The following is a 27,992-nucleotide window of genomic DNA, read 5'->3' as shown; positions in this document are numbered from 1 at the left end:
AACACAATCAGCTGAAGTTATTGAAAGATTTTTACTCTTTAAATCCTACTAAGTTTCTGACATGAGGCCTATTTACTAATATAGATAAGATCTCTTCACAGACCTTTATTACTTGGGCATTCTAACTAAAAGATAAAAGAAATAAGAAATACTGAAAACATTAATCTACTCTCATTCCAATAAAATAATTTTTTATATCTGTTGAGTTTTATTATTTAAAAAAACACTAATTTTAAAGGATTTAAGGTATATAAAATTTTGTTTAAACAATAACTGCTATTTAAAAAGTACCATATTACATTCCATATTTCAAATTTTTCTTTAAAAGCTAAACTTGTTTAATATAAAAAAATCAGTATAATTATGATATTTATAAATAACATATTAATTGTATCTTTATTTCCCAAATATACACGTCATTAAAGTACAAGATTTAAAAGAATATTTTACTAAGCTGATGTTCTTCAAACAAAAGTTTCTACAACAATAGCTCTTAAACTATATAATAATAACAAATTAATTGGAAATTAATGGTGTCATTTAATATTTTATATTTAAATAAATATGTTATAAAATTTTACGTTACTCTCTACACTGAGAAGTAAACTATATTTTTAAAAGACAATTAAGACACACTGGCTTATTTAAAAGTTAACAATATGAAGTATATAATTTTTTTTGTGTGTGGTGCTAGGGATTGAACCCAGGGCCTTGTGCAAAGCAAGCACTTTACCAACAGGTCATGCCCTGCTTTGAAAATATGATTCTTGCCATTTTGTCTTTATTTCTTGATAGATTACTTTCACAGTTTTTATTTCACAGTCAGCTCATCTCTCCCATGGGTACCTCGCCCATGCTAGATATGAACAGGAGAGCTGTAGGCTAAGTTAGAATACGTGATGACGTGCTGGAGGCCTCTGGATTTGTACTTCAATCTTCATCTGCTCTATGGAGGAACAGCAGGGAGTAGACTGGCAGAAGACCAGTAAGGCCAGTTATTTAACTGAATCACATTTTCAGAAGCTTCTTGGGAGCACCTTTAGAAAAGAAACAGGTGTTACTTCAACTCTCTGAAGAAATTCTATCTCAATTCTTCTGGGTGCTCACCTTGGGTCATGTATTTTCCTCCATCCATTACCCAAGGATCCAACAGCCTCTATCACCCTCCTCCCTTCTTTCCCACAGGCCAGAATCAGTTCCTGCCCAGTCATTAGGGCTTTGGTCTCAGGACTGAAGCCCTAATGTCTGGATCTGCTCCCTGACTGGAAGTCTGCTCCTCCCCCGATAGGAGGGTCCATAGGACCTGGGGATGTGGAGAGTCCTGTCCAAAGAGAGGGGGTGTGGAACCTAGTTCCCAGACTTTGGGTGGGGTTGCAGACGACATCTTTCTTCTCCCTTCCCCCCTCAGCCTCTCCTTACCTGGGAGCAGCACAGCTCTAAAAGTGACTGGCCCTGCCTACTCCCTCCACTCTGGCTAAGTCAGCTGGAGCATCAGACTCCAGCAGCTGCTCAGCCCCACCAGTCTCTGCAGAGGCTCTGCTCAAGGCAGAGGCTGCTGAGCTGGCTCAGGATCTGGAGTCTGCAGGAGGCTGGGTTCCAGGGCCAAAGCCCAAGGGCCAAGCCTGGGGTTCTAGGAGTCCCCAGAGAGCTGGCATCCTCTGCCTTCATCCTGAACAGACTCCACTCTGTTTTCAATTCAGCTTCTGGAAATGAGCCTCCTGTGGGAATGTAGCCCTGAACTCCAGCCTTCCAGGTTGGGCTGGGAAAGGCCTTCCCTGCGCCTTACCCTGGCATTAGCCATAGGACCCTCTCTCTCCCTCTCTTTTACATATGAACATAATACCTTTATTTTAAGTTTAAACTCAGTGCCTAACACATGATAAGCAAGCACTCTACCACTGAACCAGGACCGAGGCCCCAGGACCCTCTTCTTTGACTGTGGGTATGAAGTCCCTTTCTCTGTACACACTGAATGGAGCTACCCTGCTGCCATCTTCCAGGATTGGGTATTTCCTTCCTGTGTTCCTGTTATCTGCACACCATGCCCCACTGTGTCCCTCTCTTATAGAAATCTGGTCTGAATCAGACCTGCATCAGCTAAAACCCTTTAGATCGACAGGCTGCCTTGGTATGGCCCCTCCTCTTTCCCATGGGCCCTGACAGGGAGGATTTCTCAGAACTCAGGGCTGAGCATGGTCAAGCTATTGCTTCCAGTGACTGGAGGCCTAATTCTTCTGTCTCACCTCAGAATGGGAAGGATCAGTCAAGGTACAGACTAGGATCTTGGGAATTCACTTTCCTGTCCTCATTGCTCCCCCATCTCCCCCATCCCTCTCTTCAATCTGCCTACAATACCTGTCAGAAAAAAATTATGATGCATCCTATGATGAGGATTCTAGTGATTAAAGGTACTGAATTCCAGTGATTAAAGGTGCTGGCTGAGGACTTCTCAAGGACTGTGTCTGGGGTGGTGGTTGAAGGTCCTGAAATGGAAACACAAGAGTGTTAGCCCTTCTTCACACCAAAATATGAGGACATAGCTGCTTAGATCCTGCTGCCCCAAGTCATTCAGGAAGGCAGACAGTTCCTAGATCTCTGCTATGTGGCAGCTACTGTGACAGGTCCTGGGAAGTGAGGGAGACAGGAAAGGGGCCATGTCTTTAAGGGGCTCATATAGCTAATGGGAGAATCCTGGGTGACCATGCAACTCATCCTTCCTGGTGGCAGAATATGAGGTGACCCATGAGGATGGTGGTGGAGAAGGGTCTCAGGAGCTGACATGTGAAGTAATTTAGAGGAATTTCCAAAAAGAGATGAGCAAATGTCAGACCAAAAGAATATGCACTGAAAAAGAGGCATTAGGAGGTGAGAAGGGAAAAATATGGAAAGACTATACCTGTGAATGATAACCCAGGTCTGACTCATGCTTGATGGATTGTACACACACACACACACACACACACCAGCATCTCATGTGAATCCCACTTCTTCCCCCTCCTGCCAGTTACCTGTTGGCTCCAACTCTGCCTCACATTCCTTCAACTTCTGAAGCCAGGTTCTACAGTCACCTATCGAGGACCTGTGTAACAACTCGGTCACCTCCTTGTCATTTTCCCACATTTCTTTCATCCAGTTGGACTCAGGATGTATCTCTCTCCACTTTCTGTTGTCTGAGTCAAAAAGGAGCCACATCTGTCCATTGAAGCCAAACTGCCAAGAGCTGTTGGATTTATGCTGACAACACATCCTGCCCTGCAGGGTGTTCAGACCTGCCCCTATCAGAAAGAAATCAGCCTCTTAACAAATCCTTTGTCCAACCCAGTACCACCTTCCCTGTTTTCCTTCTAATCTGGCTGTGTTCTGTCCTCCAAAACAGTTATGTCTGGGCTTTTAGAGGGACCAACATCTAACTCTTTTTTTTTTTTTACATGCACACAATCAATTACCTTCAACCCAATATCAGCTCTCTTGTGCCCTTGGACCATCCTTACGTACCTCTGGCCATGTCATTTTCTGCTTTAATGTCAGCCAGTTTCTGTTTTAGCGTATTCCCAATATCTCTCAGTAAGGTTTTCTGTTCTTCCCAGTTGATTGTGGCATTCACTTTCCCTCCCAGGGCACTCAAGGATTTGACCTTGTCCAGGCCACAGTCAGAGGAGAAAAAATTCTTCTGGTCCACCTGGGCGTGGACTGTACACCATTGCTGTCCAGGTGCTGCCTTAGAATTGATGGTGAAGTAATAGCAAAGAAAGTGAGTGCCTGTGAGGGAAAAGGGCGAGTAAGGGTTGGGCTGGTGAGAAAGGACCCTTTAGGCACCCCCTCCCCATCCCTCTGAAGGGCTGAGCTGGCAGAGCAAGAATGACCCTTCCCAAGCTGTCTGCTCTACCTGTTTAAGGTGGGCATGCTCCCCTCCTTTGAAGAGGAGGGGACAGCAACCTCATGTCCCAGGACATGGCCCACTTCCCCTCTGCCCTTTGAACAATGCCTACACCCAGCAGCATATCACCTTGCAATGGCGGTGCCAGGCCTGCTGTGAGGGAAGGGCCTGCCTGGCAGACGATGATCAGACGCAGGAGAAGGGACTGTGCATGCTGAGTCATGGTGGGTGCAGTGAGGATGGGATCACAGCTGCATGAGAAAGAGTTCATAATTATGGTTCATAGCTTTTAGCTTGAGTGTTAGGAGATGGCACTACTGTCCTAGGAGATTGCCTTTTTTTTAGGTTGGAAAGTGATATTGTAATCTGAATGAAATGAAAAATCCATAGTTTGAAGAAAGGTAGTAAAGGAAGGAATCAGAAGTATGTGCTTTGTGGCTCAGAAAATTGTATATGCCAGGTTAGATATACTAGAAAAGCCAGAAAAATGACCAGTCCACTGTGATTTTTAAGAAAGCCTGGGAGACTCTTGTTTATCAAGTGTATTAAAAATATCTGGTATCCAAACCTGAACCAAAATTAGTGGAAAGGAAGAAATAATAAGTTCAGAGCAGAGAACAAATAAATGAATCAGAGACTAAAAAGGAGCACAAGAGAGTAATGAAATAAGGAGCTGGTTCTTCAAAGAACTAAACACAGGTGAAAAGTCAGTAGCTAGACAACTAGGCAAAGTAGAGAGAAGACTCAAATTCAGACAAGAAAAGGGAGAGATTGCAACTGACACCACAAAAGTACAAAGGATCATTTGAGATTATTAGGAAAAAGATACCCATGTTTGTTATTATTTGCAAAAATTTGGTAACCTAGAATAAATGGAAAAATTCCTTAATACTTACACATATATATCTTACCCAGGTTAAATCATGAATAAGTAAAAAAGCTGAGCGGACCTATAATAAGTAACAAGATTGAATCAGTAGTAATAGCCTTCCAGGAAAGAAAATTCCAATACAAGAGAGCTTTACTGCTAAGTTCTACCAAATATTTGAAGAACAGTTTCTAGTTCTCCTTAAGTAATTCCCAAAAATAGAAGAGAAAGAAATTCTTCCAAATACATTTGATAAAGCCAGCAATTTCATGATACCAAAACCTGACAACACACATAAAAACTAATCCACAGCTATTTTTTTGAAAATATTATTTTAATTGTTGATAAAACTTTATTTTATTTATTTATTTATATGTGGTGCTGAGAATCGAACCCAGTGCCTCACACATGCCAGGCAAGTGTGCTACTGCTGAGCCCCAGCCCCAGCCCCCACAGCTAATATTTTTGATGAATAAAGATACAAAAATCCTGAACAAAATACTAGCAAACTAAATTCAATTGCCCACTAGAAAAATTATTCAACATGACCAAGTGGAATGCATCTCAGGGATGCAATAATGGTTCAACACTATCTAATCAATAAATGTAATATCCCACATTAACAGAATGAAGGGCAAAACCGATATAATAGATGTAGAAAAGGCATTTGATAAAATCAACATCTCTTCATGATGAAAATGCTGAACAACCAGGTATAGAAGGAATATATCTCAACATGATACAAGGTGTGTGAAATAAGCCATCAGCAAGCATCATATCAAATGGATAAACACTGAAAGTTTTTTCTCTCAGATCTGAAACAGAAGAATGATGCCCATTTTACCACTTTTAATCAATGGAATTCTGGGAGTGCTTGCTAGAGCAATCAGGCAAGAGAAAAAATGAAGGGCATCCAAACTGGGAAAAAAGGAATAAAATTCTCACTGTTTGCAGATGAGCTGATGTTACATATAGAAAACTCCAAGGACTTCACTCAAAACTAGTAGTGGTAATAGATGAATTTAGCAAAATTGCAAGATACAAAAAAGTAAAATTATTAGAGTTGTATATACAAATAGCAAATCATCTGAAATAGAAATCAAGCAAACAATACTACTTACGATAACTGCAAAAATTATAAAACCTTGGAACAAATTAAAATAAAGAGGTAAAAGATCTCTAAAATGAAAACTATAAAGCAATGAGGAAAGAAATTGAAAATCACACACACACACACACACACACACAAATAAAAAGATAACCAATATTGTTCAAATTCTACCCAACAAGATCGGCAGATTCAATGTAATCCCTACCAAAACACCAAGAGCATTCTTCACAGAACTAGAAAAGACAATCCTAAAATTTCTATGGAACCACAAAGCTCCTGAAGAGTCACAGTCATCCTGCATGAAAAGAACCAAGCAAGAGGAGTTCCTTGACCTGACTTCAAAATACAGGACAAAGCTGGAGTAATCAGAACAGCATGGTGCTGACTTACAAACAGAAGCATGGACCCATGGAACAGAACAGAGAGCATAGAATTCGACCCACACACCTACAGCAGCCTATTTTTGAAAAAGGTGTAAGAATGTACAGTAGAAAAAGAACAGTTTTGGGGCTGGGATTGTGGCTCAGCGGTAGAGTGCTCACCTAGCATTGGAGGGACCTGGGTTTGATTCTCAACACCACATAAAAATAAATAAATAAATAAATAAATAAATAAATAAATAAATAAAGGCATCATGTTGTGTCCATCTACAAAAAAAAAAAAAAAAATTCTCTCTCTCTCTCTTAAGAAAAAAAAAGGACTTTTTTTTTTTTTCTATACATGGTGTTGGGAAAACAGGGTAGGGAATCCACAGGAAAAAGAATGAAACTAGACCCCTGTGGCTCTTCACTCAGAAACAATGAACTCAAAGTGGATTAAATGGGCTGGGGGTGTAGTGCAGTGATAAAATGCTTGCTTACCATGAAGGAGAACCAGGGATTAATTGAAAAACATAAAATTTTATTTTTAAACATTTTAAGGATATTGTAATGGGAAAAGATTTTTTAGACAAGACCCTAAAAGTAGAGAAAACAAAAGCAAAAACAGATAAACAAGATGAATCAAACTAAAAAATCTTCTGCACATCAAAGGCAACAATTTTGGGAGTGGAGAGACAACCTACAGAATGTCAGAAAATATTTGCATGCTGTATATCAGGTAAGAGGTTATATATGGAACTCAAAGAACTTAATAATTAGAAACAAATAGCCTGATTGCAAAATGGAGAAAAAAAATCTGAAGACATTTCTCAAAAGTGATAAGTAAATGGCCAATAGGCACACAAAACTGTGCTCAGTATCACCAGTCATCTTTGAGATGCAAATCACAACCACAAGGTAACATCATCTCACTCCAGTAAGAATGACTGTTAACAATAAAACAAACAAACAAACAAAAAGTGCTGGCAAGAGAATCCTGTATATTGTTAGTGGGTTGTAGATTCATAGTGGGGGACAGGTAGGAGGGCTTAGGCAACCAGGGCAAGATGGCAAGTGAGGAAGTTGGGCAGGGCCCAAACAAAGGAGCATGGGGAGGGTCTTCTGATGAGGTCAACTTCCTGCTTGACCTAAGTGGGGGACCCAATCAGACAGACACTTCCATACTAGTGCTCCCAAGCAAGAGATCCAAAGGGAAAACTAAAACAGATGCATGGACAGAGGGGGCACCAATAAATAATATTTAGGAGTGTGTAGACAGGGGAGGAGATAAGAAAAGGAGGAATTCCAGAGATCATCCAAAGAACAGGCCAAAACTCCCACTGGATTCCCAGCTCTGAGGCCCCTCTTCTCAGAGAAGTCCTCTCTATATCTCTCTCACTTTTGCAATAAACCCACTTCTTACTTTCTATCTCAGTTTTCTGTTCTTAGATTCTTCGCTGAGTGAACACAATGATAGGTGTTTTCTAATTATTAATTATAGGTGGTAATAATAGGGCCACTAGGAAAAACAGTATGAGGTCCTTAAAAATTTAAAAATTGAACTAGCATACCATCCAGGAATTCCTCTACTGAGTAATAGCCAAAGTAAATAAATACAGTCTGTCAAAGACATCTACACTCCCATTTTCAATGTAGCACTATTCAAAAAAGGCCAAGAAACATAAATAACCCTAGGTGTCAATCAAGTGATTAACAGATTTAAAGACAATATGATACATAACACAAACTGGAATAGTATTCATCCATATAAAGGACAAAATCCTGTCATCTGCAACACAATTGATGGAAATGGATATCATCATGTTAAGAGAAGTAAGCCAGAAAGACAAGTATCATATGATCTCACTTGCATGTGGAATCCAAAAAAGTTCGTCTCAGTATTTGAAATCAGATGGTGTGTACAGAAAAAGGGATGGGAGATGTTGATAGATGGGAATTAATTTGCAATTAGATAACAGTGATAATTTCTGGTGTGCTCCAGCACAGTAGAGTGACTGTAGAAAACTGTATTTTGTTTAACTCAAGAAGCTAGAAGAGGGCTGGGGTTGTGGCTCAGTGGTAGAGCATTTGCCCGTCAAGTATGAGGCACTGGGTTCGATCCTTAGCACCACATAAAAATAAAATAAAGGTATTGTGTTCATCTACTATATTAAAACAAAAACCTTAAACTAACAACCAAGCCCTAAGGAGGGGCTCAGGTTCCACTCCTGGACATCTACTCATCTATCAAAAACAGAGAAAGATACCAACAAAAAGCATAACTACAGACAAAGGGACATATGTAAAAAAAAGAGGAAAGAAAATCCATCTCATTTGAAGTGAAAGTCCGAGATCTCAGAAAACATGACGAAACAGGCACCACCACCCCCCTCCACAATGCTCCAACAAAGGATCCCACAGTTATGGAAGTAGATAAAATCACAGATAAAGATAATGAAAAACTAATTATTAAAATGTCAATGATCTAAAAGAAGGTCTAACAACTGAATAAGAGAATAAATGCAGACGGAAGACCATGTCGATAAAGAAACGATATTGAAAAGAAACCAATCAGAATAGCTGTAAAGGAATGAGACAAGGAATCGAATTAAAAGTTCCCAGGTGACAGCACCAACACGTTAGACTGCCTAGAAAGCAGCGCTTCCAGCTTTGAGGATAGAACAATGTCAGGCCGTGAGGACAGAGTGAATCAGCTGAGGACCCGGTGCGCAAGGAAGAATCCAAAGGAAGGGGCCGCGGCAAGGTCCGGGACGCGGGGCTGTGAGGCTCTCCCCTCCGATTTCCTTTCTCTCTCCCTGCCTTAGGCCCGGCGCCAGCAGAAAGCCACTTTGGCAGCGCTCCTAGCTCCCGGACGGTGACAGACTTCTTCCTGCTGGGTTAGTCCTCTGCCACTCGCGCCCATCCCCGCAGTAATTGTCTCGGGCATCAGCAAGGAAGCCACCAGTCACGCGCCCCTGCCCTTCACCCCCTAGCAGCCAGCTCTCCTGACCCCTTCCCTGCACCCTCTCTCCCGCCGCCCCCAACCCCGGCCCCGGCCGCCCTCTCCCCTCACCTCTCGCCCGCTCTCCCCGCCGCCACCTCACTGCCCCCCAACTCTTCCATACGTCGACGGCTGTGGCTCCCCAGGCCCGCGCCCTCCGCTCTCGCCCGCTCTCCCCGCCGCCAGCTCCACGCCCCCCGCCGGCTCTCCCCACTCGCCCTCTCCCTCACTGCCCCAACTCTCCCACACGTCGACGGCTGTCGCTCCCCAGGCCCGCGCCCTCCGCTCTCCCCGCCGCCAGCTCCACGCCCCCCGCCGGCTCTCCCCACTCGCACTCTCCCACACGTCGACGGCTGTGGCTCCCCAGGCCCGCGCCCTCCGCTCTCCCCGCCGCCAGCTCCACTGTCCCCCGCCGGCTCTCCCCACTCGCACTCTCCCACACGTCGACGGCTGTGGCTCCCCAGGCCCCCGCCCTCCGCTCTCCCCGCCGCCAGCTCCACGCCCCCCGCCGGCTCTCCCCACTCGCCCTCTCCCTCACTGCCCCCCAACTCTCCCACGCGTCCCGACGGCTGTCGCTCCCCAGGCCGGCGCCCTCCGCTCTCGCCGGCTCTCCCTGCCGGTCCCCGCTTCTCTCCGGGTGCGCCAGGGAGGGAGAGCGGCGCGGCCAGCGTCCCGCAGCCTCTCTCCATCTTCCCCGCCCTCCAGCCTCGCTTCTTGCCTGGGACTCGCTCGCGGGGCTCTGGGTCCCAGGGTTCCGGGCACCCCGCCTCTCCTCCTCCCCAGGTCGGCGGGACGTCTGGACTCCGTCGTGCTCCGGCCACCACTTGGAAGCATTGCCGCGTCCCGCCTGGTCCCTTTCGAGGGCTCTGTGCTCTGCTCCTCGTCCGGCCTGGTGTGGGACTCCTCTTTAAGGCCGGAGGAGAAGGTGCCGCCGGGTGGCGAGCGGCGAATAGCCAATCAGCTGGGTGTTCTGGGGGCGGGCCGCTGGGCGGCTCCTGTCCTGAGGCTGGGGATAGGCCAAGCGGGCTCTGGCTAAACTTTGATAGATAGGTGGCACAATACCTTTATCTTATTTGTTCATTTTTATGTGGTGCTGGGGATCAAACCCAGTGTCTCACGAGTGTTAGGCAAAAGCTCTACCACTAAGTCCCACTTGCAAGTTTTTTTTCCCTCTGGGTGTGGGATAGTTTTCAAAAATTTTTTCCCTTAATGTGTAAAGCTGTAACTGTAACAGTTACAGTTCATCTTCCGAAAGTAGCCGTCATTGCCCTAAGGCTTATTTTTTAAAAAAATATTTTTCCCCTTCTCTCCTCTCCCCCTCCCTAAGAAGTTTAGGGAGATGGTGTAATCTTTTCTTCCCCTAGTTGATTGCCCTGGAACTCACCCACTACTGGGAGGAGATGACTGCTGAAGATCTGGAAAGTGAATAGCTACCAAATTTACAAGTGAATACTAAAGCTCTCACGGTGCACTGCGCCTGGTAGTTTATCATCAGTAACTGGAGGTATCAATATCACCAATTATATCATTTGGTAATAAAAATAAAATAAAAATGGAAGATCATGGTCAGAATGTATAAGAACTCTGAGACAGCATCAAGAGAGTAAGCCTGAGAATAATTGGTATAGAAAACAACATAGAGATACACAGTATCTTATTTTCAATGAGATAGTAACAGAAAAAATTTCCCCATATCAGAAATTAGACAACTACATACAGAAGCCTATAGTACCCCATTTGGTCAAGATAAGCACAGAACTTCTCAAATACCATCATAGTCAAACTACCTAATATAGACAATAAGGAAAGAATATTAAAAGCTGAAAGAAAAAAATATTATAGGTAAGCCAATAAGGTTCACGTCAAATCAGACTGTAAAATTAAGATATTTCAAGTTCTAAAAGAAAACAATGGCCAGACAAGATTTTTATATACAGCAAAGCTTTCTTTCAAAATCAATGAGGAAATAAAATCTTAAAGTAAAAAAAGTCGTGACCACCAAGCCAGCACTACAAAAAATACTCCCAAGTTAAACTGCACACAGAGGAACCACCGCTCCCCCTCTACCAAAAAACAAAACAAAAACAAAAAACTCCCCAATAGATGAAGATCACTAGAAGAAAAACAACCAGATGAGGATCAAGACAGAATTAAATATAGCAAACAAAGCAAAAGTCAGAAAACTACAAACATGTCCATAATAACACTGAATGCAAATGGTCTCAATTCCCTAATTCAAAGACATAGATTGGTTGAGTGGATCTAAAAATAAGATCTAATTATTTTCTATTTGCACTAGACTCACAGGAAAAGACATCTGCAAGCTGATTGTAAAAGGATGAAAAAATTGTTTCATGCAAATGAAGTTCAAAAACAAGCAGGAACAGCTATTCTCATCTGGCAAAGCAGATTTCAAGCACAATTAATTAGAAGGGACAAAGAATGCCACCACATAGATAAATGGAGCAATTCAATAAGAAGATATAACAATAGCAGTGTATAAATCCCAAATGACAATATAGTTAAATACATAAAAAGAATAACTTATTGACATTCAATTTCCCATAGACCCCAATACAATAATACTGAGTGATTTTAACATGCCCTTACCATCAATTTCCACCATGCGACCAGCGCACTGGTCTCATTAAAGAGGTTCTTGGCATAAAAGTTAGCTAGTGAGATCAAAATAAACACACAGACTCAATTACCTTTTTCTATGACCAGGTCCGAGATGGCTCTCACCTCTCTGGCTTACACCTCGAACCAGCAAGGATTACTCAGGGCTAGCAGGAGAGAGAGAGGCAGAGCACATCAGGGAGTGGCCTTTTATTGGGGAACAAGAAATTCAGGGGAAAATTCCATCCAATGAAGGTTGAGGGGGGCAGCACTCCAAGGTCAGGGTCAGTGATTGGCCTCAGGGTCAGTGGTCAGTCACACCCCCACACGGACAGGCTCTCGAACCAGGAGAGGGTGGGGAAAGCTTCGACACAGTTTAGCCAAAGCGCCTTACACCCAATCGGGGAGTAGCCCAATCATGTGTGAGAATGGCCTCCCACAATCAATAGAGATGTCATACAAATGTGAAATCAATAAAGATATCTTCAACCTAAATAATGGTATAAATCAAATGGATCAAAAAGACATCTACAGAATATATCACCCCCAAGCAGCTGAATTTACCTTCTTCTCAGAAGCTCATGGAACCTTATCCAAAATAGACCATAATCTAAGTCACAATGTACATCTTAAAATACCAAAAAATTGTCATAATGGCATGAATCCTTTAGGATTATAATGGAATGAAACTAGAATTCAACAGTAAGAAAAAAGAATAGATACCACATAAATACATGGAGATTGAATACTCTGAAATGAATAATGGATTATAGAAGAAATTAGAGAAAAAATCATGAAGTTCTTAGAGACAAGTGTGCAGTGAGATACAATATATCAAAATCTCTGGGATAGTATGAAAGCATTTCTAAGGGAAAAATTCATAGTGCAAAATGGCAATCTTTAAAAAATGGAGAGATCCTAAATAAATAATCTTATGCTCCATTTCTAAGCCTTAGAAAAGGAAGAACAAACTAATCCCCAAAATAATGAAATTGAGAATTAAAAAAAATATACAGGAGCAATACAGGAAATGGTTGGTTCTTTGAAAAGGTACATAAAGATTGATAAACCCTTAGCCAAACTCACCAAAAGAAAAGGAGAGAGAAGCCTTTTTAAAAAAGAATGAAAAAAGAGATGTTATCATAGACATTTCTGAAATTCAGAGGATCATCAGAAACTATTTTGAAAATGTATACTCCAATAAATTGGAAAACCTAGAACACACTGAATAAGTTCTAGACATATACAACCACCCAAAGTGAACCAGGAAGACATAGAAAACCTATATAAACTAATAACAAGTAATAAAATTGAGATGACAATTAAAAGTCTTCCAACAAAGAAAAGCCCAGGACAAGATGGATTCTCAGCTGAGTTCTCCCATACCTTTAAAGAAGAAATAACACCAGATTTTCTCAAATTATTCCACAAAATTGAAAGGGAGGGAATACTCACGAATACACTCTCCAAAGTTAGTATAACCCTGATACCAAAACCAGATAAAGATAAATCAAGGAAAGAAAATTACAGAGCAATCTCCCTGAAGAACGAATCTACTCTCCAAAGTTAGTATAACCCTGATACCAAAACCAGATAAAGATAAATCAAGGAAAGAAAATTACAGAGCAATCTCCCTGAAGAACATAGATATAAAAATCCTTAATAAAATGTTAGCAAACCACATAAGAAAACATTTTAAGAGGATAATACACCATGATCAAGTGGAATTCATCCCAGGAAGGTAAGGTCTGTTCAACATGTGCAAATCAATAAATGCAATTCTTAGCCAGGTGTGGTGATGCATGCTTGTAATCTCAGTGATACCGGAGGTGAGACAGGAGGATCCCAAGTTCAATGCCAACCTCAGCCTTGGGGAGGCACTAAGCAACTCAGTGAGAAACTGTCTCTAAATATAATACAAAATAAGGGCTGGGGGTGTGGATCAGTGGTTGAGTGCTTCTATGTTCAATCCCTGGCGTGCCCAAAATAAAATAAAATAAATGTAATACTCCACACAGATAGATTTAAGGACAAGAATCATGTGATCATCTCAATAGATGCCAAAAAGGCCTTTGATAAGAAACAGAACCCATTCATGTTAACTTGGAGAAACTAGGTATAGAAGGAACATACCTCAATATTAAAAAGACTTGATAACAAACCCAAAGCCAATATCACACTGAATGGAGAAAAACTGAAAGCTTTTTCTCTAAAATTAGGAATATTACAAGTATGTCCACTTTCACCACTTCTATTCAATTTAGGTTTTGAAACACTACCCAGAGAAAGTAGACAAAGGCAGGAAATTAAAGGGATACAAATAATAAAAGAAGAAGTCAGACTATTTCTGTTTGCTGATGATATGAACTTTATCTAGAAGACCCAAAAAATGTTCACCAGAAGATTATATACAGTAGCGGGATATAAAAACACATTTATAATATACTCCAACAGTGATTCAGATGAGAAGATGATAAGGAAAATCACTTTATTTAACATAACCTCAACAAACAAACAAAAACAAAACCCCAAACCAAGAACCAAAACCCAGACCAAACCAAAGCATCCAAACCCTTGGAAATTAATCTAATCAATGAGATGAAGATCTCTACAATGAAAACCTTAGAAACTCTTAAGAAAGAAATTGAAGAAGACCTCAGAAGACGGAAAGACCTCCCTTGTTCTTAGAGAGGCAGAATCAATATTGTCATAATGGCCATACCTCCAAAAGTAAAATATAGATTTAATATCATCCCCATTAAAATACCAATGACATTCTTTACAGAACTAGAGAGAAGTAGTTCCAAAATTCATTCAGATGATTAAGAGACCCAGAATAGCCAAAGAAACCCTGAGCAAGAAGAGCAATAGAGGAGGCATCACAATACTTCATTTCAAATTATACTGTGGAGCTAGAGTAACAAAAATTACATGGTATTGGCATCAAAATAGACACAAACACCAATGGAAGTGATTAGAAAACACAGAGACAAATCCACTTAGATACAGTCGTCTGATCTTTGACACAGGTGACAAAAATATATGTTGGAGAAAAGATAACCTTTTTCAGAAAATGATGCAGGGAAAACTAGATATCCTCATGTAGAAGAATGAAATTAGATCCTTTTTCTCTCAGCCTGCATGAAAGTCAAATCAAAATGGATCAAAGACTGAGGAATTAGACCAGAACCTTGCAACTGCTAAAAGAATACATGGGTCAACACTCTATCATATAAGTGCAGGCACTTACTTCCTTAACAAAACCACTTAAGGCTTAAGAAAATGAAAAGTCAATAAATGTGCTGCTATCAAATTAAAAAGCCTGGCACAGAAATAAAATGATAGAAAGCATGATGAGAGAGCCTACACAATGAAAGAAAATCTTTATCAGTTGTTCCTCTGACAGGGGATTAATATGCAGAATATATAAATATCTAAAAGAAACCCCATAACACCACGCTGGGCAAGGTGGCACATACCTGTAATCCCAGTGGCTCAGGGACCTGAGGCAGGAGGATTGCATGTCCAAATCCAGCCTCAGCAACTTAGTGAGGCTGTGAGCAACTGAGTGAAACCTATCTCAAACTAAAAAATAAAAAGGGCTGGGGATAGGGCTCAATTGTTAAGCATCTCTGGGTTCAATCCCTAATACCAAAAACCAAAAAACTTAACACACACACACACACACACACACACACACACACCAAGTAACCAACCTAGTACCTGATTTGGGAAATTTTTTGTTATTAGTTTACTGAATCATTCCTTAACTTGTATTGAGCGCCTATTTGTGTGTATAGTTCTCCCAGAGACTCAAAGGCAAAGAAAATATTCCTCCCTTTTTTTACAGCCCATTATCCCAGTGTGAGAGTCAGAGAGACCACATTCTGCCCACATCTGGTGTCATTCTTCTGTAGCCAGAGCTCTTAGTACAGATAAGAGAGGTTCATATCATCTGGGAGAGGTTGAGGGAACATGATAGAAGATGACATTAAACTCATTGGTGAAGAAAAGTTACTTCTTGACGGGTGGAAAAAATAATGTAAATAGAGAGACCAGCAGGAGCTAGTGCTGTTATGCATACTGTGGTGGGGACCGCAATCAGGGCAGGACATGAACCATGGGCCCTGCAGGTCAGCTTAGCGAGAAAGAGGATCAAGAGGTTCCATGGGAAAGGGAAGATAAATGACAGCTTCATGGGGACATACAGACTCCCAGAGAAAGCTCACCAGGAAATCTTTGGCAATTCATTGTCTGGAAAAGGAAGGAAAAGATACAGCAGAAGAGACAGGGATAGAAGTTAAAATTCTTTGAACATACTTGGTTTTGTAAATTTTACTTTGGGCATATGACATTATTTTATATAAATAAAAAACAAAAATTAAATATTACAAAAAGTTATCCCTGAAATCAAAAGCAGAATGAATCTGTCTGTATATAAATTTCATCACAAAATCTCACTCTGGAAGTAGGTCCTAGGTAAATATTCCTAGACATAACTCAGTTACATTTTACACTTTTCCAGAAAGATTCCTTCGCAGAAAGATAATATTTCTATGTGTACCCTTTTTTCGACCCATGAATTTTCAATTGGTTCAAACAAGTTACCATAGTCCTTTTATTATTTATTTATTTATTTAATTTATTTATTTTCAGTATTGGAGGATGAACCCAGGGCCTTGTACATGCTAGACAGGAGTCACACCACTGAGCAACATCCCCAGCACTACAGTAAATTCTCATCACTGTCACTGGGTTCATGTTGACAATCTCAGTCTGATTATTTGGGAAGTTTTATGATTAATTCATACCACTGTGGCTTTTCATGTATATTTTTCCTATAAAGGAATAAGCAAACATGAAATAGGTTTGGAAAATATTGATTTCCTTAACAAAATAGGGATATGTATGTAGAAACAGTTACTTTAAAAACATATAAAAGACTACATATGCTCAGATGCACCCAGGTTATAGCCATAATTTTGTACCTTGAAGATATTCTTAGACTAACTCATAAATATTCATTTTTCTTTTTAACTCTGCATGACATTTAATGGTTGCAGTAGCTATACTTGTAACAACATCAATTTTTTTCTATATAATTTTGTAGCATAAATTCCCAGATACAGAATTGTTGTGAAAATGTATATAACTTAAGTTTATCATTTTGATCAATTAGAATATTGACTAAATACTTTTAGTAAAGACCAAACTTTGGAAAAAGGATGTCTAATCCATTGATAGTGGGACTGGAAATTGGTACAACTTTTCTGAAGGATAATGTGACAATATTTATCAGTGCTTAAAAAAAAAGAATAAAATTAAAAATATATATTCACATTTGTTTATATGTGTTTAAAAATTTCCTAGTAGAATAGCAAATATTCCAATAAAAGTTCAAATCTTGAATATGAGATCAAAGAGAGTAAATGTAGGAAGAGTTGGGAATTTATAGTGTGTTAGCTTTCCATCACAGTAACAAAAGTCTGAGATAATCAACTTACTAAAAGAAAAGGTTTATTTTGGCTGACAGTCTTGGAGGTTCTGATCCATGAACAAGTGGCCTTGGGGCTTTTGACATGTGGTTAGGCAGCATGGTGAGAGCTGTGGCTTTTCATGTATGTTTTTCCTATACCACTGTGGCTTTTCATGTATATTTTTCCTATAAGGGAATAAACAAACATGAAATAGGTTAGGAAAATATTGATTTCCTTAATAAAACAGGGATATGTATGTGTAACATTTAATGTGACATTGAATTCAATTTACAACTAAAGAGAGCATGTGTCAAGCCCAAACCACTAAGCTGATGTCCAGGAAGCAAAGAGAACAGGAGCTAGGGCTAGGATCCCACAGTCCTTTTCAAGGGCACACTCCCAATGACCTAAAGACCCAATGACCATCAGCCCAACCCCTTAAAGGTTCCTCCATGGTGGGGACTAAGCTTTAACACATGGACCTTTGGGGAACATTCAGAATCCAAACTATAGCACACAGAGAACATTTTAAAATGTTTTGATCATCAAATATATAAATATGTTAAGATGAAGAAGTATGAAAAACTGAAATCATTCAATCTGATAATTATGTTGCTATGACTTAATTTTAATTAAATAATCAGAGATGATAAATGTTTAACTATAGGGATTATTTATCATAGAATCATTGTAGAATAAATAATGTTCTACCTACAACATGGGAAATTATACTACTATTAAATGTAATCATTTTGAGATATGTTTGTTAGCATGAGTAAATATAATATTCAGTGGAAATGTGTGGCTCAAAATATATGTAGCATGGTAATATTTTTATGTTAAAGTATGATTCTTTTTTTTTAAATTTTTTAAATATTTATTGTTTAGTTTTTGGTGGACACAACATCTTTATTTGTATGTAGTGCTGAGGATCGAACCCAGCGCCATGCACATGCCAGGCGAGCGCACTACTACTTGAGCCACATCCCCAGCCCAAAGTATGATTCTTTTATATCTAATTTACATAGAGTTTTTATCATGAAGAGGTTTTGAATTTTATCAAAGGCTTTTCTTGTTCATATTCCTGTATATGTTGAGATGCTCATGTGATTTTTATCCTTGATTCTATTATGTGGTATATTACATTTACTGATTTGTTTATGTTGAGCCAATCTTATATCTCTGGAATAAAACTAACTTGATCATGGTGTGTTAACATTTAATGTGACATTGAATTCAATTTACAACTATTTCGTTGACAATTTTTGCATCTGTGTTCATCAAGAATATCAGTCTATACTGTTCTTTTTGTTATGTCCTTACCGTGTTGTAGTAGCAGGCTAATACTGGCCTGATAGAATGAGTTTGGAAGCATTCCTTCCTTTCTATTTTATGGAATACTTTAAGGAGCTCTGGTATTTGTCTTTAAAATGTGGAAGAACTCAGTTGCAAATTCCTCTGGTCCTGGGATTTTCTTTGTTGAAAGAATTTTTGTTACTGCTTTAATCTCATTGTCTTGTTATGGTCATTGATCAATTTGTTTTTAAAAACATCTCCTTGGATTAGTTTTGGTAGGTCATAGGTGTCTAGAAGTTTGTCCATTTCTTCTAGAATTTCCAATTTATTGTTACATAACTTTTCAAAATAATCGCTAATGAGCCCTTGGATTTCAATAGTACCTGTTGTAATATCCTATTTTTCATCTCTTATTTTTTTCATTTGCATTTTCTCTTTCTTTTGGTTAGTTTGGCTAAAGTTTGTCAATTTTGTTTATCTTTTCAAAAAACCAATTCATTATTTCACTGATCCTCTGTATTGTTCTTTTAGTCTATTTCATTTATTTCTGTTCTGATTATTTTTACTTCTATCCTTCTACTGATGGGGGCTAATTTGTTTTTCTAAGGCCTTGAGATGCATCATTAAGTTTCTTTTTTTTTTTTGAGATATTTCTGTTTTTAATGTAGGCACTAATGAGTATAAATTTCCTTCTTGGGCTGGGGCTGTGGCTCAGGGGTAGAGGACTTGTTTCCCATGTGTGAGACCCTGCGTTCGATCCTCAGCACTACATAAAAATAAATAAGTGAAATAAAGGTATTGTGTCCAACTACACCCAAAAAGAAATATTTTAAACAATTTCCTTTTTGTATCTGCTTTTACTATTGCAAAGATTCTGTGTTTCCCTTTTCATTTGATTCTAAAAATTTTTAAATTTCCTTCTTGCTTTCTTGAATTATCGATTGCTCCATCAAAATTGTCTTGCTCACCATCTGAGAGTTGATAAAGTTGTCAAAAAGATATGTTAGAGAAAAGACAGCCTTTTTTGGCGGGGGTAGGGGTGGGGGGAGTACCAGAAACTAAACTCAGGCGCACTTGACCACTGAGCCACATCCTTACCCCATTTTATATTTTATTAGAGACACAGAGTCTCATTGAGTTGCTCAGCACCTTGCTAAATTGCTGAGACTGGCTTTGAACTTGCAATCCTCCTGCCTCTGCCTCCTGAGCCACTAAGATTACAGGCATGTGCCACCATGCCTGGCTAAAAGACAGTCTTTTAACAAATGGTGGAGGGAAAAGTGGATTATGTATGGAATTAGAACTGTATTCTCATCCTGCACAAAAGTCAAACAAAAAAGCTCAAAGACTTAGGAATTAGATCAGAAAACTTGCAACTGCTAGAAGAAAACATAGGTTCAATATTCCAGTATAGAGGTGCAGGCCCCCACTTCCTTAACTGTGTGCTCACACACACACACAGTTAAGTTTTGCTGTGTTTAGCAAAACAAGGAGTTCTGTGAGAAGCTATGAACTCTTTGAACTGTGTCCTTGTTGCTGTCTTAAGAAGATAAAAGAATGATCTGCCAAGTGTAATATATGTGTGTGTGTGTGTGTGTGTGTGTGTGTGTGTGTGTGTGTGTGTTTGCCTGGGAATAACTAACCACAAGTTAATTGATAAGAAATACGGAGCACTGTAGCCATAAACAAAGTTTTCCTGAGAATGTTTATCCATGCTTGTAAGGATTAAGCTGCTGAAAGGATGTTTTTTCTTTCCCCTTGTTTTAATTAACAATGCTGTATAAAAGAAGGAGAGAAAAAAGTAAAGATGGTGCTCATTTTCTACTGAATGCGTGTGTGTGCGTGTGTCTTTTTTAAGCATCTCTGCTGTACCAGGAATTACAGATTGTCAGCGGGTCTGACACTTAACCAGACCCGCAAGGTTCAAAAAATAAAACCAAGAACAAGTAAGTAGGATGCCTTCAAATTAAAAAGCTTCTACACAGCAAGGGACACAGGAGCATAAAGCGAAAGTCTGCACAATAAAAGACATCCCTTTCCACTGTTCCTCTGACAGAAGATTAAGATCCAGAATATATAAACACCCCTCAAAAAGCTTATCACCCCCAAACCCAAATAACTCAATCAGTAAATGGGCAAAAAGAACTAGATAGATATTTCTCAAAGAAGAAACACAAATGGCCAACAAATATTTGAGTAAAATGTTCAACATCTCTAGCATCAGAGAAATACATCAGAGAAATGCAAAATTACACCAAGATTTCATCTCATTCCACTCAGAAGGACAATTATCAAGAATACAGATAATAATAACAAATGCTAGTGAGGATGTGGAGGGAAAGGTACACTCACACATTGTTGTTGGGACTGCTGAGTAGTACAACCACTCCAAAGAGCAGTACAGAGATTCCTCCAAAAACTAGAAATAGAACCTCCATACAACTCAGCTATCCCACTCCTTGATCTTTATTTAAAAGAACTAAAATCAGCATACTGTAGTGACACAACCACTTTAATGTTTATAGCAGCACAATTCACAATAGCAAAATTATGAAATCAGCCCAGATACCCATCAAGAGATGAATGAATCAAGAAAATGTGGTATATAGACACAATGAAGTTTTACCCAGTCATAAAGAATAACGAAATTATGGTATTTTCCAGTAAATGCATGAAAGTGGAGAACATCTTGCTAAGTGAAATAAGCCAGACTCAAGGGTCAAATATTTGTTTCCCCTTGTATTTGGAAGCTACAGAGAAATAAGGGAAAGAAGGTGTTTGGGACAATCAGATATCATAACGATACAGGGAAGATCAGTGGAGTAGAAGGACAAATAGGGAGGGGAAGGACAGACAAGGTAGGAAATGCAGAATGAATTTAACAAAATGATGTTATGTGCATATGTAAATATACCACAAGGAGCTTCATCTTAATGTGTGTGTGTGGAAAGCATCAATCAAGAATGGATAAATAGATGAGTTTGGGCAGGTTCACTGGAGGAGGACTTGGGTGAAGAGTGGGGGGAAGAAAGGGGACCAAAAAGGAGTGGGTCAGTTTCCATGCCTGTGTGATTGTGTTGGGATGATCCAGCTACCATGAATAACTATAATGCTCTAATAAAAATTTAAAAAAAGGATTTTGAAATTTACAGAGATATATGTTCAAACTACTTTGAACAGTATATAATGTACACATGTATTAAAACTTCACATGGAACCCCTTGATATGTATAATTCTTATGTTTTTGATGTGTTAGTTAATAACATAAAACAAAAAGTCTGCTCACAAGGGCACCAGCATTGTCTAGAAGGTCACTGATATGATTGCTAAAGGTTGGGGTCTGTGGTGGAATTTCTGGTTTCAGAACTGGGATCCTAAAAGTAAAGGGGGAAAAATACTGATAGACCCCAAATGGAGGCCATGAAAAGATAGAAGGGAAATGTGTGCCATGGTGCATACAGTCAGAAAGGAGGAAGCCAGGCAGGGGCCTGAACCTCAGGGAGCTAAGCCTTGGGTTGAGAGATCACAGGGAACCACATGGCAAAGCACCTGGCAGGCAACTCAGATTCTGCCTGATTTCAAGAAGTAAAGCAAAACTCAAGGATGGATGATCAGGAGACTGAAAGTTTACACCCACCAAAAGTCTGGTTTTTTGCTCAGTTTCCAGACCATGGCCATGTTTCAGAGCCTAAACTCATTCCTAGGAGGAGAGCCAGGCTCCTATCTGGGGAGAACCTCTAATACCAAAGCCAGTTCAGTGTCCCCTTTCAGCCTGCCCCCCAGGGCCATCCACACATTCACTTTGGTCTCTGTGCATAGAGAAACAAAATATGCAGACATGCCTCCTGTAGACAATGTGAGCTGAGCTCATATTGAATCTATCACCATGGCCCCCTGGTACTGAGAAGTTTCACATGGAGTCAGGAATAAATGGACCTGTCCCTAGTCCAGCTAATAGGGGTCATTTCAAATTCCCTGACTTTGTAATAGAAATGCACAATCATGGGCTTAGTGAATCAGCACTACCCTAGGGAAAGCCAAGTACAATCTTTTCATTCTGCCTTTTGTTAGACCAGGACGCAAAGAAAAGACCACTGACTTCAATTAAAATAAAATTAAAGCAGCTTTTTCTCTCACTGTTCTGGGCAAGTTAACTCTTCAAGGACAACACCTGAGAAGGGGAGGGCTTCTTCTCCCCTTTCTTTCAGCTGTTACCATGGAGCCCAGTTGGTAACTTACCTTAAAAATGTAGACATCTCTGTGAAGCCCCAGCTTAAGGCCAGAGGCCTTGTTTGTACATTTCTACAAATTACTACTGGATTTGTTTGTGAAAAACTAGTAAGGGAGTGTCCAGCACCTGGAGTGTTGATATCTTTCTGGCCAGTGGTCAAGTAAAACAGGGCAACACGAAAATAAGAAGTTAATCTACATTGAACTCTTTTGCAGAGACTCTTTTGCTGACCTAAAATCAGCCACAGTGAAGAGGGCTTTTCTGTGGAGAAAGTGGGTGCCACTTCAGTACAACTACTTTTAAAAATAAGCTACTTGGGAAATTAGGAATGAAACCACCATATGATCCAGCTATCCCACTTTTTGGTATTTATCCAAAAGAATTGAAGTCAACATACTATAGAGATAAAGGTATAACCATGTTTATAGCTGCACAATTGACATAGCCAAATTATAGATCCAGACTAGCTGTCTGTCGAAAAATAGGTAAAGTAAATGTATATACACACAATGGAGTTTTATTCAGCCCTAAAGAAGAGCAAAATTATATCGTTTGCAGAAAAATGGATGAAGCTGGAGGGGATCATATTAAGTGAAATAAACCAGACTCCAGAAAGTTAGGGTCATATATTTTTTCTTATATGGAGGTCAAGGGAATAAAACAAGACAAAAATATGAAAATAGAAGGGAGACCAGTAGGGTAGAGAAATAGGATCAAGGGGTGGGAGGATGGGAGGAAAGGGGAGGTACTAGGAAATGAAATCTTTCATATTGTGTTATTCATATGCATGTAGGAGAAGAATATGTCATAATGAATCCTACTATTATTTTTAAATTTTATTTAATTTTTTTAGCCATTCCTTGGGCTCAAACACAGGGCCTTGTAAATTCTGGGCAAGCACTCTATCACCCAGCTATGCTCCTGTGACTTGAAGCTTGCTCAGGAAATGTTGCAGTGAATTGGGTTGACATTTTACATACCCCAGGATCAGAAGTGTCTTTGGGAAATGAGAGTATGGTTATGTGTAATTATAAGGCAGCAATTTAAAAAGGAGAAAAAAATTTGTGTAAAATATTTGCAATGGTTTATTATAATAATAGTGAGATTTATGTCATATTCAAACCTGCACATAGCACAATCCGGTAGATTTTGTAATCTAGTAGTTCCCTACCCCCTCCCTTCATTCCTCCCTCTCCAGCCCCTTCCTTTACTCTATTGTTTTCCCTTTGATAAACCCAGCCTAATTCCCTCTTAAGGTCAGGAGCCATCTTGTCAAACATTATAAAAGATTCATTTCTGTTTTCTGTAAAATATTAGGATTTCTATTTGGCCTGGCCATATTCTGATGTTTTAAACTTGCTTGGAATGCCTGTCTGTGCCTTGAACTCACCCATGCCTGGCTTTCCCTGACCAGGTAACAACCCTCTCTGAAACCTCAGTGGCGCCATCACCAAGAATCGCCTGGGAACTTTCTGTGAGACAGAATGGCCCACCTTTGGAGTCAGCTGAACCCCCCCCCCCCAGGGCACCTTTGATCCCCAGGTGGCATGGGCTATAACCAATGCCACTCTTGGCAATCCTGGTCACCTAGATCAGATAGGATATATTCTACCCTGGGCAGAAGTGACAACTAATCCACCCCCATGGATGAAGGTTTGTAGGGTCCAGAATGGATAGGGAGGACAAGCCCTGATGGTGACCAGAAAAACTCCCCTGGGCCTCTTAACCAAGAGCAATGTTCTACAGGATGCTCAGGAGGACTCCCTTCCTCCCACCCCCATACACTTCAGTTCTTCTTCATCTTTCTGCTGCCAGTTGAACCTGCTCCACCAACTGCCTCCCTTCCCCACCCCTTAGCCACTTTCACAAACACCTCATTCCACCACTTCTTCCGCTCCACCTTCTCCAAAGAACCAGCCTCTGTTCTTTCCCCTCCCCATACCCTTATGTAAGATCTGACTCAATTCCTTCCCCTGGCCTAAATGTGGGCTCCATTTCTATTTCTATCCCAGAAGTAGAGGCACTCCTGCCTTTGTCCTTCCTCTTCGCCAGGTTCCAGAAGGTTGCTGTATGTATGTTCCATTTTCCATGATGCATCTTTACAACTGGAAAAACCAGAATCCCTCATTTAGTGTGGGATCCTAGTTCCCTGATTTCGCTGGTGGATTCTTTCTTCTTTAATCACCTCCCTACCTGGGAGGACTGCCACAGACTCTCCACCCTCTTCACTACAGAGGAAAGGGAGCGAATCCTGGCAGAAGCAGCTAAATCGCTGCATGGAACAGGCTCTCTTACAAGTGATCCACCTTGCTTTACCTAAAAGGAGACCAGACTGGGACTATGGAACAGCTGAAGGTAGGAGAACACTCAGCGAATACACCAGGCTCTGTTAGAGGGTCTTAAGAGGACAGCTTGCAAGACCACTAATCTTTCTAAAGTAGCAGAGGTGAAATAAAGCCCAGACGAATCGCCTTCAGCATTTCTTGAATGGCTCCTAGAGGCCTACCTTCTATCTACCCCTCTAGACCCTGAGGACCCGACAAACCTGAAGGCGAGTAACCTGGCTTTTGTAACTCAGTCAGCCCCAGACATCCATAAAAAGATTCAAAATATAAATGGCTTTGCAAGGAAGAACAGGTCAGAACTACTAGAGATAGCCCAAAAGGTGTTTGAAAAATAGAGGCAGTCAGGATGATCTAGTCAGGATGATAAAGTAAATTGAGCCTCATAAACTCAGCCTAATACCCTCTTAAGATTACATAAGATTTATAGTAAAGATTTGGCTTTACTATAAATTACTTCGATTTCTAAACTTGCCTGTAATGCCTGCCGGTGCCCTGGACTCACCCATGCCTGGCTTTTCCTGACCAGATAACAACCCTCTCTGAAACTTTGGTGAGACCTCATAAATCTTGGTCTTCCCTGGCCAGATAATGACCCTCCTGAGACTCTAATGACCTTCATAAATATGACCTTCATAAATTCTGGTGTTGGGGCCAGCAAAAATATAAGCTAGCCTTGGTGTTATGCTCATCAGAGTTTTGTTATCTGTAAGTTCTCAAACCTCCCTTGGTGTAACTTTCTGGGCTATAAAGTTGCGCTCCTGGAGAGCTGCGGGGCTGTCTTTCGTTCCTGTGGTTTGGGGTTGGGAGAGGCGGCCTGGCTAGGTGAAGTTAGCTTGCTTTAAACTGATTTCAATTGGAGTAGGTGGTCTTTGCGTCTTTGGTCTAACAGAACCTGTCGTGGGAGATGTGGACCCTTGGGACGGAGCCCGCAGGGGAAGTTCGGGGACTGAGGAGGAGAAGGAGGTGTCCCCTTAAGTTCCACCCCGGAACTCACCGGCCCACTTCGCCCAAAGCAAGGCTGGAGCTGAGTGAGGACGCCAAGAAAGAGCGCCCCTGAGGCACCGCCCAGGGTCGGGAGCTCAGGAGCCCTGCCAGACCTGCCTCCTGGCACCCGGCCTTTAAAGCCCCAGGCCCTCCGCCCCTGTGCCCGGCGCCCTCTGCCGCCCTGGCCGAGACATCAGTGGCCAGATGCTGGACCCCGCCTGGATTCTCTCTTCCTGTGACAGCGCCGGGCAGGACGTGTCCCCAGCGACTCCCGCTGCCTCCTTATCGCGGGCTTTAGCCACCCCCCACCCCCTCGGTGGCACTCGCAGCGCCGCCCTGGCTGTTACCTTGTAAGGTGGACCCAAAGCAAAGGGTAAAGTTGGAGCCTCCAGCCTCATCCTCTTCCCTGCCTCCTCTCTGGACTTCTTGGGCCCCGGTGATCTGCATTTCCACCTTCAGCCTCGTCCCTTTCATGCTGAAAACACCAAAGAAGTCCGGACCCCTAATAAAGTCCCGCCTGAAATCAACGTGGTTGAAGGCAGTTGTTAGGTAGCCTGCCATCAAGGAGAGTTTCGAGTAGATTCTGTGCCCCTGGAGCCTGAAACCTTGGAGAAAAGCTTTCTGAAAGCAAAACTGAAAGCACTTTTTAAGGAACTGTTCCCACAAGCAGGAAATGCCTTCTGAGCAAGCTTGGGCTTGCAGAAAGAATTTTTAAAAGGGGCGCTCTACACTGGTTTCTTGGTGAGTGGCTCCTGGTCTGCCACCTCTTACATCACCGTTCAGAGGTTCAGACACAGGAACTACATACAGAGTTCCATGTCATGGCCTGAGCCTCAGGCCTGTGGCATCAGAGAGGGGTGAATTAATTACAAAATTAGGAAAGCCCCTGTGAGTCAACAGCTTGTCCAAAGTGCAGGGCATTTGTATAATCTCTTCATTCCACTCTTTCCTTCCACCAGAGAGCACTAACTGACAGAAGTGGAAATTGATGCAGGAAAATGTTTAAAAAAAAGGAGTGCGACACTCATCAGTCAAAATGTCATGATGTCTATTTCTTTTGAGGAAATTTATTTATTTCTTAGTTGTAGATGGACACAACACAATGCCTTTATTTTTATGTAGTGCTGAGGATTAAACTCAGGTCCTGCCCATGCTAGGCGAGTGCTCTATGCTGAGCCACAATCCCAGCCCCATGACTTCTATTTCTGAAAGTACTATCTACAACTCTTTCAGTCAACTCTGGAGCTGATTCCATCTCCTTTTGGGATCTGGTTTCAGCTTGGCAGTCAGAAACCTCCTCCTGATCCACTTGCTGTACTTGACTAATCTCCCTTCTTTTATTGTTATTAATCTAATTAGAAGAACACACACACACACACACACACACACAATTCGTATGAACATAGCATGATTTGGTAGACTTTGTTCCTTATGTCCTTCCCTCCTCCCTCCCTCTTGATCTCCTACCTCTACTCTATTGCCAGCTTGGATCTTTAAGAGGCAAATATTCTTTAGGCTTTCTATATTTCAAAATATTCGTAGCACACTTTGCAGACAAATTCTAAAGCTCTCTTCTCAAGTTCCTGTCCCTCAGTTATTCAAACACTAATCTAGACACTGCTCTGAAAGGGTTTTGTAGTTCTAATTATTAATCAGTTGACCCTCCAATAGAAAGATCTTTCCAGGTAACCTGAGTGGGCCCAGGGCCATTAATGAACCCTTAAAATGAGGGAACTTTTCAGGCTGGAGGCAAGAAGGATGAAGCAGAAGGAAAATTTAGACTCCAAGCAAGAAAAGGATTAAATGCGCTGTTGGTGGATCTG

General features: G+C 40.9%; 1 protein-coding gene across 6 annotated transcripts; it reads right to left on the bottom strand.

Moving 5' to 3' along the window:
- Nucleotides 1-742: 742 nt before the first annotated feature.
- Nucleotides 743-26,904, bottom strand: LOC110597766 (UL16-binding protein 1). Of its 6 annotated transcripts, none has more exons than XM_078018912.1 (6): nt 26,517-26,883; nt 4,007-4,128; nt 3,496-3,759; nt 3,009-3,275; nt 2,356-2,483; nt 743-1,037 (listed from the first exon to the last, which is right to left on the bottom strand). In XM_078018912.1, the coding sequence occupies exons 2-5, from the start codon at nt 4,098-4,100 to the stop codon at nt 2,359-2,361; spliced, it is 750 nt and encodes a 249-aa protein (XP_077875038.1). In that variant the 5' UTR covers nt 4,101-4,128; nt 26,517-26,883; the 3' UTR covers nt 743-1,037; nt 2,356-2,358. The 6 variants fall into 6 exon arrangements, with proteins under 6 accessions (XP_077875038.1, XP_021579555.3, XP_077875040.1 ...); XM_021723880.3 differs by lacking the exon at nt 26,517-26,883 and adding an exon at nt 9,935-10,351; XM_078018914.1 differs by lacking the exon at nt 26,517-26,883 and adding an exon at nt 4,774-5,796.
- Nucleotides 26,905-27,992: the final 1,088 nt, after the last annotated feature.

Source organism: Ictidomys tridecemlineatus, chromosome 8 (assembly GCF_052094955.1).
Source record: "Ictidomys tridecemlineatus isolate mIctTri1 chromosome 8, mIctTri1.hap1, whole genome shotgun sequence".
NCBI lineage: Eukaryota > Metazoa > Chordata > Mammalia > Rodentia > Sciuridae > Ictidomys > Ictidomys tridecemlineatus.
This window is presented reverse-complemented; position numbering and strand designations above follow the sequence as displayed.

Coding starts and splice junctions, on each gene's coding strand:
- LOC110597766 (XM_021723880.3), bottom strand. CDS start 10,050: ATGCTTCCAAGTGGTGGCCGGAGCACGACGGAGTCCAGACGTCCCGCC. Junction 3,760..4,006: donor CCTGGCACCGCCATTGCAAG/GTGATATGCTGC, acceptor TTTCCCTCACAG/GCACTCACTTTCTTTGCTAT. Junction 3,276..3,495: donor AGAAAATGACATGGCCAGAG/GTACGTAAGGAT, acceptor TCTTTCTGATAG/GGGCAGGTCTGAACACCCTG.